The sequence below is a fragment of the Pinus tabuliformis genome, chromosome 7, assembly GCF_031772625.1.
Source record: "Pinus tabuliformis cultivar Carrire ecotype Pingquan chromosome 7, CPIR1, whole genome shotgun sequence".
NCBI classification, from domain to species: Eukaryota; Viridiplantae; Streptophyta; class Pinopsida; order Pinales; family Pinaceae; genus Pinus; species Pinus tabuliformis.
The window spans coordinates 968,032,142-968,049,765 of record NC_142293.1 but is presented as its reverse complement, the minus strand read 5'-3'; the positions used below and the strand labels follow the sequence as shown (position 1 = coordinate 968,049,765).

Here is a 17,624-nt window from a genome sequence, read left to right as displayed (position 1 = left end):
ATGGAAAGGTACGTATTTGAAAAAGTAACTATAAAGATGCTTTTGAATTCAGGGTTGGCAATTTGTATGAAGTTGCAATAAGTCCAATGGGAACCATGTCATGTAACACCTCTTCTGTAGCACCGGAGGTTTGCTCACTCCTAATGTGAGACAGATGTTGACAGAGATACCTGAATTCAAGAAGAGCACGAAGGTACATGTCCAAAATGTACCAAAGGAAAATTCAAAAGGGGACCATTCCCCTCATGTAGCAAGTACACAAATTTGGAACAACCCAGGGGGTTTGAGATTCATGATTTGGAATCTCATGTATACAGGTTGACGAAAGCCCTCTATGATTTAGAGCTAACACCCCAAGCTTGATATGAGACGATTGATAGTTGTCTAATGAAGCCGATCCAAACCACTACTTAAAGGTTGTGGATGATAGACCTCTCATACTAGCACCTTATGAGGACAACCTCTTTCTGACAGGTGCAGACCCTCTCATTTGCAGAAGTAAGAGGGAGTTGGATTCCGGATTTGGAATGGTGAACTGCAAGCCCGTGGGCCGTGAATACCTCGATAAAGCCTAACTTTAAGAAGTTATGCAGTAGTGATGTCGGACCTGATTTGAGAAATGCCTCTGGGTTTCTTAAACTCTTTATAGCATTGATGTTCTTGGTGAACTCCCGTCCGTATATATGTTTTGCAGTTAGCATGTTGAGCTCATATATGGTTGAGCCTCACTAGATTGGTGCCAAGAATCTTTTGAGATATCTTCAGGGCACAATCTCTCATGGATTGAGATACACTGCCGAAACTGTGAAGCTGCGTGATTATTCTAATGCTGAGTACTTATGAGTGTTGATTCTCTTTGGGTTCTGCTTCAATATCCTGGACGAGTAGGAAGAAGAAGACAGTTGCTTTAAGCACCGTTGAGGCCGAATGCATCTTCTGTGACAACCAGAGGGGGATTTGATTGTTGAGGAATCCCATGTTCTATGATCGCTCCCAGCGAGTGTTTAAAAATCGGTCGCTCTGAACTGGTTACCGGTCAAACCGGCCGGTTAGCAAGGCCAACGGGTCAAACCGGCTTAAAAACCCAGTCAACGTCCCCACTTTGCCATTTTTTTGCCCTAACCGGCCGGTTTGTCGTCAAACCGATCGGTTCCGTCCTAAACAGGCCGGTTAGCTGCCACGGCCATGGAGGACCCACGCAGTGATTTCTCCAAGGTTCTTAGGGTGTTTTGGAGGGAAAGTAAGAGTCCTTTCCCTCCAAAAACACCCTCTGCAAGCCTTTAAGAGGCCCTTCTCCCTCCCATTGTCTCACACGTCTCATTTGGAGTATTGAGTTTGCTTGCGAGCTTGGAGAGTGTTGAGTTTTTCCTGGAGTAGTCATCTTGGAGGCTTGGAGTTGGAGTTTGAGCTATTTTGAAGATAGTTTGTAGCTGTCAATGGAGTTGGCATCTTCAAGAGGAGGCTAAGGAAGCTAGTTTGCATTTCCAGGTAAGGATTTTCACTTGAAAATTCCTCATTTGACTGCTCTCCATGTATTAATTTTTTTATGTGTTATAAACTTCTAACTTCTATCATCTATGCTATCAAATCTTTAGTTCTATGCTATCAAATTTTGTAGGCTACATGTGCATTTGTTTTCCTAAATTTAGCTTTGGTTTTCCATGTTTCTTAGCTGCAATTTTTTTTTAAATGGCAGATTTCTTTGCAAATTGTAATTATTTCAAGCAAACATGGCTCCAAAAGGAAAGGACAATGCATGGGCTCATTGTGATGTAATTGATGGAAAAATGATATGCAAATTATGCCATAAATCAATTGGAGGTGGGGGTATTCTTAGATTGAAACAACACTTGGCTGGGTTAAGAGGCCAAGTAAAGCCATGTGATGCACCAAATGCAGTGTTAGGTCCTATTAGGTCAGAATACCTTTCCAAGCTTGAAAAGTTTCATGAGGATAAGGCTAGGAAGAAGGCCATCCAAGATGACATTGCAAGGAAGAGGGAATTATTAGAAGCCATGAAAGAGAGTGGGTATGATGATTATGAGATTCAAGACTCCTCTTCTATCCCTTCCACCAATGACCCCTTTCATTGTGCTCATCCTTCTTTTGGCCAACTATCAAAAGGAACAAAGAGAACAAACATCCAAAGTTATTTCTCATCTTATGTCAACATTGCCTCTTCTAATCCACTTCCTCCCAGCCAAGTCGTCAACCCACTTTGGATCAACATTGGAAAAAACAATGCAAAGAAACTTTTCATCAATACATTACTAGATGGTGGTATGATTCAACTATCCCATTTAACGTTGCTCGCTCACTTTATTACCAATCTATGTGGGACTCTGTTATAGCTGCAGGAAAGGGCTTCAAAGGCCCTAGTATGCATGACTTGAGGGGAGCTCTTTTTGCAAAAAGAGATATCTTCCATTGATGAGTATTTGGCTGAGTATAAAAGATTCATGGCTCAAAACAGGTTGTTCCATCATGTCAGATGGATGGACTGATGGAAAGAACCGCACTATCATTAATTTCCTTATTTCTTGCCCTCAAGGAACCATGTTTTTAAGATCAGTTGATGCATCTGATAAGGTAAAGGATGCAACCCTTCTATTTAAGCTTTTGGATGACATTATTCAAGAAGTTGGGGAGCAGAATGTTGTGCAAGTCATCACCAATAATGCCTCAAACTATGTTCTTGCTGGAAAGATGCTTAAGTCCAAATATAGGACCATATTTTGGACTCCATGTGTTGCACATTGCATAGACCTCATACTTGAGGACATAAGCAAAGTGGAGTGGGTAAAAAAAACTGTGGAGCATGCCAAGTGCATTACAAAATACATTTACAACCACTCATGGGTATTGAACCTAATGAGGAAAAACACTGGGGGCAAAGAGCTTGTTAAGCCTGCAATTACAAGATTTGCAACTCACTTCCTCACGTTGCAATGTCTCAATGGTCAACATAAAAACCTGTAGAAAATGTTTTCTTCTGATTAATGGACTGAATCTCGGTGGGTTCGTAGACAAGATGGAAAAGACACCAAAAAGAAAGTGTTTGACAATTATTTTTGGAAAAGGTCTATTGAGCTTGTGAAAATTAACAAGCCCCTTGTTAAGGTGCTAAGGATGGTGGATGGGGAAAAATTGGCCATGCGCTACATTTATGAGGCTATGAATCAAGCAAAGGAGCAGATACGGGCAGCTTACAAGTGCAGGTTAGCTAAATATAGCCGTATATGGGAGATCATTGATAACAGATGGAACAATCAACTCCATCGTCGTATACATGTAGCTGAATATTTTTTGAACCCAAAGTATCATTATAAAGATCGGCTGGGAGATCTAGAGGATGGGGAGGTCAGAGCTGGATTGATTGATTGCTTGGATCTCATGGTCCCTACCCATGCAGACTAGTTGGAAATACATAGACAACTTACTGTTTTCAATATGATAGGTGGTACCTTTGGCAAAAACTTGGCAAAGATGGCAAGAGATGTGGATCAACCAGGTAAACAGTTCCAATTTCCAATTTGTTTTTCTTTTCAAGTTAAAATTGTTTATAAATTTACAATTCAAATTATAAAATGTGTTACTAATTAATGTCTTTTTCTTTGTAGCACATTGGTGGGAGTCATTTGGTGGCTAATGTCCTCAATTGCAAAGGTTTGCAATTAGAGTCCTTAGCCAAACTTGCAGTACTTCAGGTTGTGAGCGCAATCGGTCTGTATTTGAGTGCATACACATGAAGAGAAACAGTTTGGAACAAAAACGGTTAAATGATCATGTTTTTGTGCAATACAACCTTCGACTAAGAAGGAACCCAATTATGAATAAAACCCCTGATCTAGATCCCATTGTGTTGGACAATATTGATCCAACATCAGAATGGCTGGAGACTGAAGATCCTGTGCTTGATGCTGATTTTGATATCGACATGGCATTAGTAGGGGATGAAGCAAATTTTGTGGCGGCATCAGAACCAGGATCAGTAGCGGCATCAAGAAAAGGAAAAGAACCAATGGAAGGCACTAGTCGTGCAGGTTGACAAACTCGTGCTTCCATTAGGTCCACTTCTATTGTTATTGGTGGCATTGCTACTAAGGTTGCAGATCAGGCTGAGGATCCTCAAACTCTAAACTAGATGATGTCTATGTCAGTGTTTTAAGATTCAGCTGGCTCGGAACCGATTCGGCCAAGTTGGTCCGAGTCAAGGCCTCACCGGATCGACTCGGCCAGTGAACCGGTTCGGCTAGCCAGGTTATTACCGAGCCGGCCAGGTTGGATGACAGCGGCCCGTGAATTAAAAAACAACAATTTTTTTTTTTTTTGCTTTTGGGGGCCTCCAAGGTTTTCACAATGATACTTTAATGGTTTTTTGTCCTTAAATAAGTTTATCTTGCTTGATCTTGAGAGCTTTGTTTAGGTGGTATCACATATGTAGTAGAGATTCCTTAAGGGATAGCTTCATTCTTCTTCAAAACCTTCCAATAGGTTCTTTGCCCCTTTCTTAAAGCAAACCTAGCTTTGTGGCCCCAACCTTGGCCCTCCAAAGATGAGCATCGAGCCTTGAGTTGATTCCACGTGATGCTACACCCCTTGATGAGCCTCCAAATGATAAAACACTAAACATAAAAGCTTGGACATTGGACTATTTGATGATGTGCCCAAATGGACTGAAGATGCCCCCTGGCTGGCCTTGACCCTATTTTGGTGGATGGTGCCTTCTTCCAAAGCACAGATGAGGATGGTTATCATTGAGATGACTTAGGAGGGCTAGCACATCCCTCTTTGACAGCAATGCTTACCCTTAGGGGTGCCAATTGCCATGTCACTCACATGCTTGAAAAGGGTGACATAGGGTCTCTCCTAGATGACATCATGGTGGAGGATGCACCTTTTGAAGATGTACACATGCACTTTGGGACTTTCTTGGAGTGAGGAACACTCATGGACCCTGGTATTAGTTCCTTGATGACTTACAATCCATTTTGGAGGATAACGCCATTTCTAGCCTCCTTGGTTATGTGTTTTTGTTTTGATCTCTATATCATCATCATGTATGTATTGGACAGTGCACTAGGTGCCATTTTGATATAATGGATATATTCATGAGCCTACTTTGATCATATGGTGTCTTCTATCTATATTCTAATGCTATGTGTTTGGAAACATGAATGAAAATCTTTAAAATTATGTTTTTTTAATTTTATAAAAATATAAATATTTAATGTATTTTTTACAACCACTGAGTCATTGAAATCGAGCCGACCGAGTCGATACTGAGTCAGAGTCGAAGTCGAGGTCGACCCTCAACCGAGTCAGAGTTTTAAAACATTGTTCTATGTAGCTCCTGATGATGATCCTATGTTTAGTAGTGGTGATGAACTTGATGATTGATCATGTGTACATTGTAGACTTGTAGCAGGCCAATGGCCTCATAGCTTGCAACATTGTTTTTGGACTTTATAGGCCATTTAGAGCCTCATTGCTTATGTATTTTACTATTTTGTCGATGATATGTATTGCATTCGGTGCCATTTTGATATATTCATGTTGACATGGTATATAAATGAGCAAACTTTGCATATTTTGTCTCTATTGGCTTGGAATCATGGTTTTAAATCTTAAAATAGTTTTGTTTCATTAAAAAATAATTATTTAATGTATTTTTCTAAAACCGGTTTGTTTAGACCTAACCAGTCCTGGTTCGACCAATTCCGATTCGAAACCCAGTTCATTAGGTGGACTGGTCCGGTCACCTGTTCCAATTTTTAAAACATTGCTCCCAGCATATAGACATCAAGCACCATTTTATCTGGGATATGGTACAACAAGGAGCATGGAGGCTCCTTCGTATTGGAACTGATGTGCAAGTCACCGATATTCAGATGAAGCCCCTGGGAAAGGTCAAATTTGTGACTTTCCGAGAAACGACTAGGAGTCGTGGAGAGACTCTCTCCTGAAGGTCCTGTATGAGATGGACATTGAGCTCTAGGAGCTCCAGGGGGCTTGAAGATACATCATGGAGCGATGAGCAACCATAGGGTGAGTGGTTCAACCTTCCCCTAGTGGTCTGCTATGTAGACAAGATGAGTAGTTCATCCTTCTCCTACCGAGACACAAAATCATAGGGTGAGTGGCTCAGCCTTCCCCTAGTGATTTGTTGTGTACAAGGTGAGTGGTTCAGCCTTTCCCTAGGATACCCCATGGCGACATGTAGGCAAGATGAATGATTCATCATTCTCCTGCTGAGACATCCTACCCATGCAGTCTGGGACTCATGGGAAGTAACTCTCATCCGGCCAATGAGTAGGGAAATGAGGATAGGGACCATAGTAGTATCGATGGACGCATCGTGTATCTACCGTACTCCCTATGCTAGGATGATATTGATCTAGGATCAATGGAACTGACTTCGGGTCAGTAAGAGTGATATAACTCACTCTCTTTTGGAATTGATTTTGGATCAGTAAGAGTGGTATGATACACTCTATTTGGAACTGATTTCGGATCAGTGAGAGTGGTATGATACACTCTTTATTTGGAACTGATTTTGGATCAGTAAGAGTGGTATGAGACACTCTCTTCATATGGGACTGACTTCGGGTCAGTAGAGAATGGTATGAGACATTCTCGATCAATTCTTCTTCTTCATGGTTCAACGGAGCAGAGAAAAGCAGTGCAGAGCACTGATGGCAAAGATAGCACAGTGTGGCAGATAGATCAGTGGATGGAGTTCTCCCTAGTTGAGAGGAAGTGTTAAAATTGGTAACTAGGGCCAAACTCCATGTGGGTCATCTTATTTATGGCAGCTGATATTTTTCTTGGATTCCTCTCATCGAGAGGTGTAGGATTTATCTAAAGATCATCCGATTCCGATAAGTATTCATGGAGATATGAATTTATTTGTGTTATGGGACAATTCATCAAGGTCGGCCAGCAACCAAATTGCCCCCTCTTATGCTCAACATTTTAGTATAAATAGAGGTGCCTTGAAAGTCATTTGGACACACATTCTTTTTGTGATCTCTTCCTCTCCACTTGTCTTTGGGTTTTGATGGGAGGAGAGATCCTAAGAGTATACGCTGCCCTAAGAAGATGATGCCCTAACTACAACACTGTCATGAAAAGAGAACCATCTTCACTGTCAAGGAAGGAGCTATATATTAGTGTTGTGAAAATCGCAATAAAATGAAAAAATCGCGATTTTTTCCCTCTGACAATAAAATCGCGATAATTAAACGGAAAAATCGCCGTATTTTTTTTTGCCGGTTTTTATTGAAAAAATCACGAAAAAACTTAAAAATCGCCAAGCAGTCGGGGCAGCGAGGTTTTATAAGGGATGCTAAATGTTTGAAATGCAATTTTTTTTTAAAGAAACAAATAATTTTTGAGTGGGGCAGCTTAATGATCAAGTCTAGGCCCTAGTATTGATATGCTATTCATGGTAATGTTAAATTCTTAAAGTAAAAGTGACATTCTCCTTAATCTTCATTTTCATCCTTTTACTTAAATTTTTAACATTACCATGAAATGACTCAGGATGTTTGAGAGTGGTTCCGGCCTCATTGGATTTCATATGGAGAAAGTAGAATTTTCGATTTCATTCGAAGTCCAACAGACTTATCAGTTTTTCAGGATTTCAGGATTGGGAGATTGTAATGTTTCCAGGTGACACCACCTGCCGGGCTACCCCTGCCACCAGTAGAAGACGTGGTCTACCTCCTATAGCTCCTACTTCTAGTTCTTCAGCTTCTAGAGCACATCAAACTCCACTGCCATCTCCACCAGCACAAGCACCAGCATCTACATCTAGAGGGAAAGGGAAAGTTGTGGCATTTTCTCGCAAGAGGGGCAGAGGAAATCAATAGGATTAGACTTTCATTTTATTGTATATGACATTATGACATGATGAGATACATTATCATATTTTTTGTTGATATTTTGAGGCTGAGTTGGGACTCAGGAGTCAGGACTTACTATTCAGGACATGATTCAATGTTACGTGTGATTTTAGCGCTAGAAATGATATTAAACATCTTATATATTAGTTTTTTTATCATATTTATGTGTCAATGTATTTATTTTATGTTGTAGATGGTTTAGATATTAAAAAAATTGAAAAAAAATGAATATTTTTGTACCAAACTATTTTTTCCGATAATTCCGATTTTTCCCCCGCGCCGATTTAATCCCGATACCCATTAATGCAACATTGCTATATATACGCTGTCCTAAAGAGTCTGCCCTAGCCCTAGACGTTGTTGATCCAAGTGTGCAACGTTCTCAAAGGAATAGCTCTGAAACTGAGACAGGCTAGCCGCAGGAAGAGAGGGGTCTTGCCACCGTCTTGGACAGCATGGAAGGGTGGGTCTGAAGTCTGCTACAGGAGGCTGAAGCTGAGGCAAGTGCAGATTGTTTGAGGGCTGGAATCTTGTTGTTTCAAGCGCTGAGAGAGCAGGCTACTAGGCCGAGTCTTAGTAGGGAAGTACGCTATTGTTCTGAGATTGTTTGGTCACATTTTGTGGAGGCAGAAGCTACAGGAAGGTTGTTGTGCTAGGCCACAGGCCATAGCACACAGTTAGGGACTGCGTGAGGGCTGTCAAGGATGGACAGTGCCCTAAGAAGGCAGCGTGGCATGGGAGGAAGCCTTCCAAGATGGGTCGCAGTCCTTATGGGGTTGGCTTGTTGACTGTGGGGTATGTTTAGGGCTACGTAAAGTACCCTAACCAGGTCTGCAGCAAACAACAGTGTGCAAATATAAATGACAGCAGTACTGCTAATCTAGCGTGGGCAGATTTGAGGACTGTCTTGAGCCCTTACAGTCAGCGTGGAGGAGCATCTCTCCTTGCCTAGTCTGCAGTTTTTGGAGGGTTGTTCGAGGACTGTTGAGAGGAGTTTAGGGCTGCAGCAGTATGCCCAAGTGCCCTAACCAGAACAGTCAAGAACAGCAAAGTGTCAAGCAGATTTGGAGCAGTGTTAGAGGTGCTTTGATATTGACCAGAATTGGATCAGATTCGGAGCAGCCTGTGGGAGCCACATGTTGGGTTAACATGGAGTGCTGAATATCTCAAAAGGGGTGCAGCATGATATGGTATATTGCAGCAGCACGATGCTGTAAGGTGCATGGAGCAACATGTTTTAGAAGCAGCAGTTGGATGCTGCATGGTGTTAGAGACAGTTGTGTGTAGTGCAGCATAGTGCACAATGATGAGGTACAGCTCAGTGATGGTGCAGCATGGTGCAGCACAGTGATGATGTACATGGTATGATGTGTGCAGCGTAGTAATGCAGTCCAGCATGATGCACAGTGAGGTGCAGCACAAATAGGTACAGCTAAGTGATGGAATCACCTATGTCCAGATCAGCTATCTCATGTGACATCTTCTTAGAGAAGATCTCTGCTCTTATTTAGATAAGTCAAATTGTTGACTTCTGATGTATATGTACTATCTCTCTCTCTGTTGAACTATTGAAAAACACATAAGAAAAATTGATCAAGGGTTTCTCCACATTGGGTTTGTGCCTGGCTAGCGCCACATCTTGTGTCCTCTTGTCTTGGGTTGTCTTTTGCGATTTATGTTTATGTTCTATCTGCATTTTACTATCATGCTAAATGTGATTGCTAATCTGGAATTGATAATGAGCTAATGTGGAAAATTGAAGTAAATTTGCTATCAGCATAGAACATACCTAAAATTAACACATTCAAAACCATAGGAGTTGGATTTCTTCTTCCCCAAAGGCAGAGTTTGCAATATGAAACAAGCAAGAGGCCATTGCATATTGCATGGACCAAAACAACTCACTGGAGAAATCTGCCAAGGAGCGATGCAAAGAAAGACGAAAGCAAGCTAGGGAGAACATCAAACAAAGAGAATCATTCAACCCTGGCAATTTTCAGGTTGCTTTGGAAAGAGTGCAAAAATATGTGAGTTGCATGGAGGAAATGTGGGAACAACTGGATCAGGTTGAACTTCCACTATTCCATGACATGGTTGCCAAACAAGCCTTACAAGAGAGAGTATAAGTTGGCCAATAAAAAGGAAAATGTTTGTTGGGAAGCCATACAGAAGTGGGGAGGATACCTATTCTCAAATGAGGCAAGACAGGCAGATTTTAGCAGCAATGATCTCCATGGGAGCCCTGTTCTCTCTAACTCTGGCTGATCATTGGTTGCATAGAGAACATGCAATAGTTTTGGTTGGGAGGAGATGACAAGTGCCCAAATTGGCACATTTTCAACACCCGTCTAGAACTTTTTTCATATATTTTTCCACTTTTCGTTTCTTCCTTGCCCCTTTTCCATCCATGATTGCCCTATTTTGGTGAAGGTATAGAGAGTCTCTTTTACGCCAATTTTATACTTATTCTTATACATTATGTTGTAAAATTGTCACTCTTTATATTAACACTGTCAGACAGGAGCAAAGGTCAGTGGCTACAACTCCTCTACGATGTTGCAACTCCGGCTGCAACCCCATGACTAAAGTTGCAATTCCATAACAGGTGTTACAATTCCCTACCGAGGGTGTTGCAATTCCCTACCAAGAATGCAGCAGGTGTTGCTATCCAACACACATATGTTGCAACTCCACCAACCAAATGGGTGCAAGTGTTGCAACTCCACTTGTAGCACACAGTTGCTGCAACTTCGACTGTAGTGTACACTGTTGCAACTCTAGTACTACTACTCCCACGGATAACCATGCTACAAACCACCCGTGACCCAATGAAGCTGTTGCAATTCTTGAATTGCCCAAATTTCACCTTGCTGCAACTCCAGAATATCTCGCCAACTCTTTCGCCAATGCTCCAATACAGTCAGCATGCGTTTCCAAAGATGGAAGACGACGAAGGCAAGTGGGTGACCAATTAAGGAGGACAACTCACCTGCCAACAACACCTAGCTGATCCGAGTTAGCGTTTGTTTAAAAATTGACAAATTCTGAAAAGACCATTGCAAAAGGATGAGCCACCTGATTCTCTCAGGCTGGCTATCCGATATTTCACTCAGCTTAGATAGCAATATTTTGTATAAATACCCAACTTCTCTCAAAGCATGGGGAGCAGAAAAATTATTGTAAAAGCTCACTATGTAATTTCTGCATTTCCCGCAATAAAAGTATCCTTTGCTCCAATTATTCGATGGTATTTAATGGTACCTCATCGAGTGAATTGAAGATTTAATGGTACCTCATCCAAGGAGGTAGGGCACCCTCCTTAGCCTGCTACTGCTTGTAGCATTAGCATGTAGGTAGTATTCATATTTTTGTTAATTCGTAGTTAATCATCCTTTGTTGCAATTCTGTTATTTTCCTTTAGCTGCAACTTTGTTATCTTCTGATGGTTCTTATGTTGCAATTTCATTGCCTAATTGTTGTTGCAACTCCAGGTTATACAATTCAAATATTAATTTCGTGGTTAATCGATTGACTAATTAATTTCATACAGATTTGTATGTTTCTGGGAATTTCAACTGTTGTTGCAACTCGCCTGTAGGTTATTTTTGCTATGTTTTCAGCACAATAGCAGTTGAACGATTGCGAGTTGTGTGAATATGACGTCTTGATGTTTGCACTTTGTTTTTGAGTTATTTGTGTGTCATTCATTGCATCATAAACACATGCTACTGCATAAATTGTTACAGCAAACAAAAATATTATTAAACTGGAGCAAGTCACCTCATAATTGCCAGTGTGATTACTTTCCTGTCAGAGTTTACTTTCATCCAAGTGTATTTACTTTCCTGCAAAAGTGTTTTACTTTCCTGTCAAAGTGCGGTGTGCTTTAATTAGTGGTGACTTGTGAAAGCATCCTTATCTTGCCACTGTAACAGCGTTTAGAATACTACAACCTCAAGATACATAACAGATTGCACTAGCATATATGGTGCACAGTGATTTGCAAGTTCCAAACGAATCTCAGATAGAAAATTAAATGAGCAGACCTTTGGTTGTCTTCCTAAGCAATTAGAAGGATAATTAAAATGCACGTCACTCACCATCAAGTATTGATTTATGATCCTCCATTTGGCCAACTCAATGAGGGTGTAAACTCCTACCTAAAATGCACCAATAGAACTGCTTATGTCAAAAATGAAAGATTATTTACTTATGTTTTGGTCACAAACCTCTTGTTGATTTGAGGGAATGAATACTACCTTCGTATTGAATTCATACTCCATGAGAAAAAGACAATTGTTTCCAATTCCAAGAACAACTAATGTGATGGTGAACAGTGTATGCATCATGCCTCAACCATGATTTTGCTTAGGAGACAATTGTGCAGCTTCAAAGACGACTACCTAGACAAAAATAGAGCCATCACCATCACCATCACTGGATTCATGCACAATGAAGAAATCACTAGACCAAATCTTGTAAGAAGGCAGAGTTAGACATTATGTAAGAAAAAACACTACAGGATCATTTTTTTTCATGAGTCATTTAGAAGCATCCCTTACAGTGAGATCATATCCACTTCGTTGCACAATGATCAATCTCTCAACTCCACAAATCTGCCTATGCTGTTGTTTGTGGCATTGCATTACAAGTGCACACACCACACACAATCATGTGACCCTAGGGGAAGGAAGTCTTGTATGCAGATGCAAAACTAAGAATTAATTCTGGTACCAACTATCCCAAACCCTTTTGAAATCTCATCGACAAATCCAGTTTGTTTGTTGTGCATTGATAGCTCCAAAAGAAGCTCCATGGAATGGTTGTAAATTACCTCGCTCCATGTTGAAAATGGAGCGAGAGAGGTCTTCTGGTTTGTGCCTTAGCCAGTGAAGACTTCGAATTGTCCTTCTCCCAGTATGAGTGTGAGCTCATGAGTTAGACTTCAGTTAGGATGAGTTATGTCCAGTTTACTGGAATAATCATCAAGTTAGCATGTGTAGAGTTGGAGCTTCAGTTAAAGTATAGTCTTCATCAGTTTGACTACAGAACTAGAATTAATTATTAAACTAAGAGCTGCTGGTTCAAGTAAGCTGCAGAGGTCACCTTATAAACTTTGATCAAAGGAATTAGAAACCTTGTCGAAGGAGAAAAACCTGCATATGTATGTTTTGCTTCCATTGTTCATTTTCCAGCTATTCTGTGATTGATACAATGTTCAGAAATTTAATTATGTTATTAAATAAATTTTGTTGTGTTATTCCATGAGAGGACATTATGACAGCAGTGACCTAGTGTGAGGAATATTTACAGTATTTAAAAGCAGGCAACTTCGATTAGAATCTTGTGTCCTGAAACTTTTCTTCTCTGCATTGGGATACCGTGCTTCCAAACAATGTAATTACAGATCTCAGTTAAGCAATATAGTGAATATATTTTAACTTGAGAGCAAAAGATTTGCATCAAATCTATAATTGACCATGTTGATAAAGTATCACTGCGATTAGTTGGAAATTGTGATTCTGAAAAATATTCAAGGAGAACACCAAAATTGTATACAAACATTCAAAATTAAACTGATTCTCCAATAACAACCTGACAGTCTAAAATAATTTTCCCTAATATATTCCTATAAAGAACAGAAAATGAAGGTTTTGGGAAACAAACCTTTAGATATGGCCACCCCAACAAGAGGAATGGGTGCCTCTAAAGGAAACTCTGAACTGGGTAGGTTGGGAGGTGAGATTAGGAATCATCGAGGACACATCATCAGAGTATATTATAGAAATTCCTGGATAAAGATGTTGATAATAAAGCAAAATATGAAACTTTGCTTCTAGGGACAAAGGAGGTCATTACCCTATAAATGAAAAAGGTAATTTTTGAACGAGACTCGAAACTCACTCATTTTTCTAGATGAAAAATCAAAAAGCAATTCATGAGAGTTGGAGTCCAATCTGTCATGGTGTGGAGAAGCTGGAAAACCTTCAAAGGGTGCAGATTTGTCCATTTGTGAAGATCAGCAAACCAAGTGACCAATTGGTTGGCAGACTAGGCAGTGGCAGAATATGCAACGTCCTCAAAGGGTAGTATATCTGTGAAAATTCCTAAACCTCAAGGAACCCCTACTGCAGCAAATCTGAATCTACTTCCCCTACTTGGTTTTAATATGCATTATCAAGTTATTCACTAAATACTGAAGCAAATTACTTCTACAGCCTACACTACTTTAAATTTGATTACATGAAACAAAAAACTGAGCAAAGAATAAGATACATAGGACACAGTTATTTTTGGACAAAATAGTCCCCGAAAAAACCCAATGCAGGAAAACCGATGCTGCAGCTCTGAGGGTTTTCTATTATTAAGCAGTAATTCTGAATACAAATGAAAGTTTCCCTCCCGACAAACCAGTGACAGAGAAAATACAATGGCGGAAAAACTGAGTGAGTTTTACCTCACTTCACCTGAAAGATTCCGGCTAATCCAACAGCAAAATTGGCTAACCCTGGCTACTTTTGCGTTGGCCCTGCGTTAGCCTTACAAGCTCTGCCTCAGCTCTGTGTTGTCTCTTCTGCCCACTGCGTCAACCTTCCCGGTTGTTCTAACAATTCCCCGGCAGTTCTGGCTTTCTGCGTGGACGGCAACTTTTGTTTCTGCGCTGGCCCTTCTGGCTTTGCGTCAAGCCTGCATGGGCCCAAATTGGCCCAGCATCAGTCCTCTTAGCTGCTACTCTGCCTCCAGTAGCTTCTCTCCGCCTCTCCATTTGTACTCCCAAACTATCCCTGCCCCTCTGCTGCAACTGATCACCTAGTTCGAATTTCTTAGCTTCCTAGCCCCAGAAATCGAACTCCAAATCAATTTGTTCTCTCCGTGTGTGTTTCTAAATGAACCCCAAGCCTCCTCCTTATACTTTTATCGTTGAGACTTTAACGGCTGAGATTAAGTCTCTGATCAATAGCTAAGATTAAAACATGACTTGATCCGCCTTCTAGATCATTCTCACCCATATTTTGAGTAATACCCATTAATATTTTAATTTTCCTAAGTTCAAACTTAAGAACCCCATTAAAAATATTAATTATTTTAATAAAATACAATCCGGATGGAATTTCACCAAACGGTTTCTAGATTCTTTAGAACTCATGTGCCTTAGCCTCTCCACCAATTTGCATGGCTAGAGCACATCCGATGCTACTAAAAACTAACAATATCTTCCTCTATTATGGGTGGTGAGAAACATAGCTCGAGCAGGAACTTCTTGCAAAGGTTTAAATGTGAATGTGCAAGAAGTGGTTTTAAAACATTCCATTCGCAACAGCTTCGAAAAGTCATCACTCATTCTATTTTGTGATTCACTTAAGATAAAGTGGAATATCTTGTCTTTTAATCTCAATCATACATCTCAAATTTAGATTAGGGTTTTGGTATATTAGAGTTTCAAAAAAACATAAATTAAACAAAACAAAGAGGTATCGTTTACAGCTGAATAGTTGAGTAGATAAGCGAACAAAGAAGATAACATAAGGACAGCAGTTACCTAGGGTAGAAAATTTACAATAAGTCCCTCCTTGGTGGAGAAAAAGGAGTCGAAGGTTGAGTTACGTGAGCACTTTGGGAGCCATGACCCCCTTTTGTTCTATTTTCCCTACCCCTTCCTCACTATGATGGGGCACTCACCCAGAATTAAAGGAAAACGCTCTAAGATATACTGGGTTGGCAGCAGGAATGGCTGGACATATGATTTTGCCGCCTTTCATGCACTTGTTCCTCAGTTAATGTAGCAGGATTTTATTCAAGGCACAAGGATAGAGCCACCATGGTTCCAATTTCCATTCTCTTGTTCTCTTCCTATTCCAATAGAAGAATGGCCAGCTCAAGTAAAAGGGTGAGATACCTAACAAGAGCAGCAGCAGTGACATAAGCAAAATCTGATGACCCTTGCAATTCAAAGGAGTGGTTTCACTCTTTTAATGGACAATAAGGGGGTACTTGCATTTCGTTAAATCCCGGCTCAAACACCCAAGAGAATTCAAGTTTCTGTGGTCATGTTGTACAATGCTATATGTGAATTTGGGAGAAAGCTTCAAGACAGGGTCAAAAGAAACAGGAATAACAAAGTGAAGTTCAATAAAAAAACAAAAGTACTTCTCAAGAAACTGTTAGCACATTAAAGGGAGATTATTTCATTATTGTATATTATTTAATTTTTAATACGTGCACCTCAATTGTTTCCCATTTTGATGACTTCCACTTCTTATCCATATGAGCTGTATAGTGCAACTCGGATCTCTTTGCAAAACAAGATGGTGAAGAATGTACACCCAGTTTACATGGAAAAAAGAACACCATCGGACCAAAGGAGAAGAAACGCTCCATGGGCGTTTAGATCTTTGCAACTTATCCGGGTAGTATCAGTTTTATCAGGAAGTCTGTCTCTGGGTTTAATCCATATACATGTATGTCTTTGGTCCATATATCTAGTTTTTTGTTTATTGAGTTTTATGTTTATGATCAAAAGGGCATGATGTTTCTTATAGGCCTTGTTATTGGACAATCTGTATGTTATGCAAATTCCACATATACTGTACCGGTGAGAATATATATTTATATATTATAAATATAAATTTTCCAGAAAAAATGCCCTAATATAGAAAGCCATAAGTTTACATACCTCTGACGCAAAAATTAGCTGTGCTACCCCCACCGCCACGGCAATGGGCACCGCCGCCTCCATCTCTATCAGAGTATGACCTTCGCCCGGATCCATTCTCGCTTTTCTTCTCCCTTCCCCCGTTACACATTCTCGAACAATGTAATACACTACAACCCAGGCAAATTTCAAAGCCAAAATGCCTCGAAATCAGCTCAAATTATTTCAATCTTTTCCCCTTCGAAAACCAAATCGAGGCGCCCGAATCGAATGCAAAGGTCCCCTGTGACCAAATCTTACAGTATATACTACTTTGCACGAATTCGAGCAAAAGGGATCGAAGAAAAGCTCTGAGGTAGCAATAGTTCTCCTTAACAGATGCTGGTAATGGCAAATTGCAACAATTGGAAGGGGTTGGCTGTGAATCAAATAGACACGAGGCTGATGGCGAATCTCACGGCAGCTTAACGGCAATTGGCGTAACGAAATCTCAGACGAATAAGAGCAAAGAAAAATGCTTTTATTGTTGCCGCTAGGAAGAGAAATTGACGACTCGAACTATTCTTGCATGTGAACAACGTTATTTATTTATATTTTATATGCAGTGGGGTCACCATCACACGGTTTTTGCTAATTTGAGGGCCGGTGGAACAACTATTTTTTAATGGAAATATTCTAAATTTAGTAGCCTCCTCTATGAGACAAAGTTAGTGAAAAATAATAAAGCTGGTGGAGTGGTTGGCGGTGAACATGTGCCGTGCTAAACCCTTTTGTCCTGTACTCGTGAAGAATAAGCCACCGACTATTGTATATTTTAGGCATTATGCTCCCCTTTCCCAAATTTGCTTTCGAGGAAAGGGGCACAAGACTAGGGTTTACTCTCGTCTTTGAAAATAAATTGTCACATAGCATTTCTTTAGATATAATGAAGAGACCTTTTAATTAAACATTTATTAGGAGGATGTTCTCGTGATTCCTAAATTGGTTGTCTTTCATTGTTGGGTTATCTTTTTTAGTGATTGAACTTTAGTTTACTATTTTAAGAAAACTTGTGAGGTGTAATT

General features: G+C 40.2%; 1 protein-coding gene across 1 annotated transcript in view; it reads right to left on the bottom strand.

Moving 5' to 3' along the window:
* The window catches only part of LOC149250832 (DIS3-like exonuclease 2), a 65,592-nt gene extending 48,488 nt beyond the window's left edge, over window positions 1–17,104 (bottom strand). Inside the window, exon 1 of the mRNA XM_089459251.1 lies at window positions 16,582–17,104. Coding sequence (XP_089315377.1) covers window positions 16,582–16,711 — 130 coding nt within the window. The 5' untranslated portion in view covers window positions 16,712–17,104. The remainder of the gene's footprint in view (window positions 1–16,581) is intronic.
* Between the last annotated feature and the right edge of the window lie 520 nt (window positions 17,105–17,624).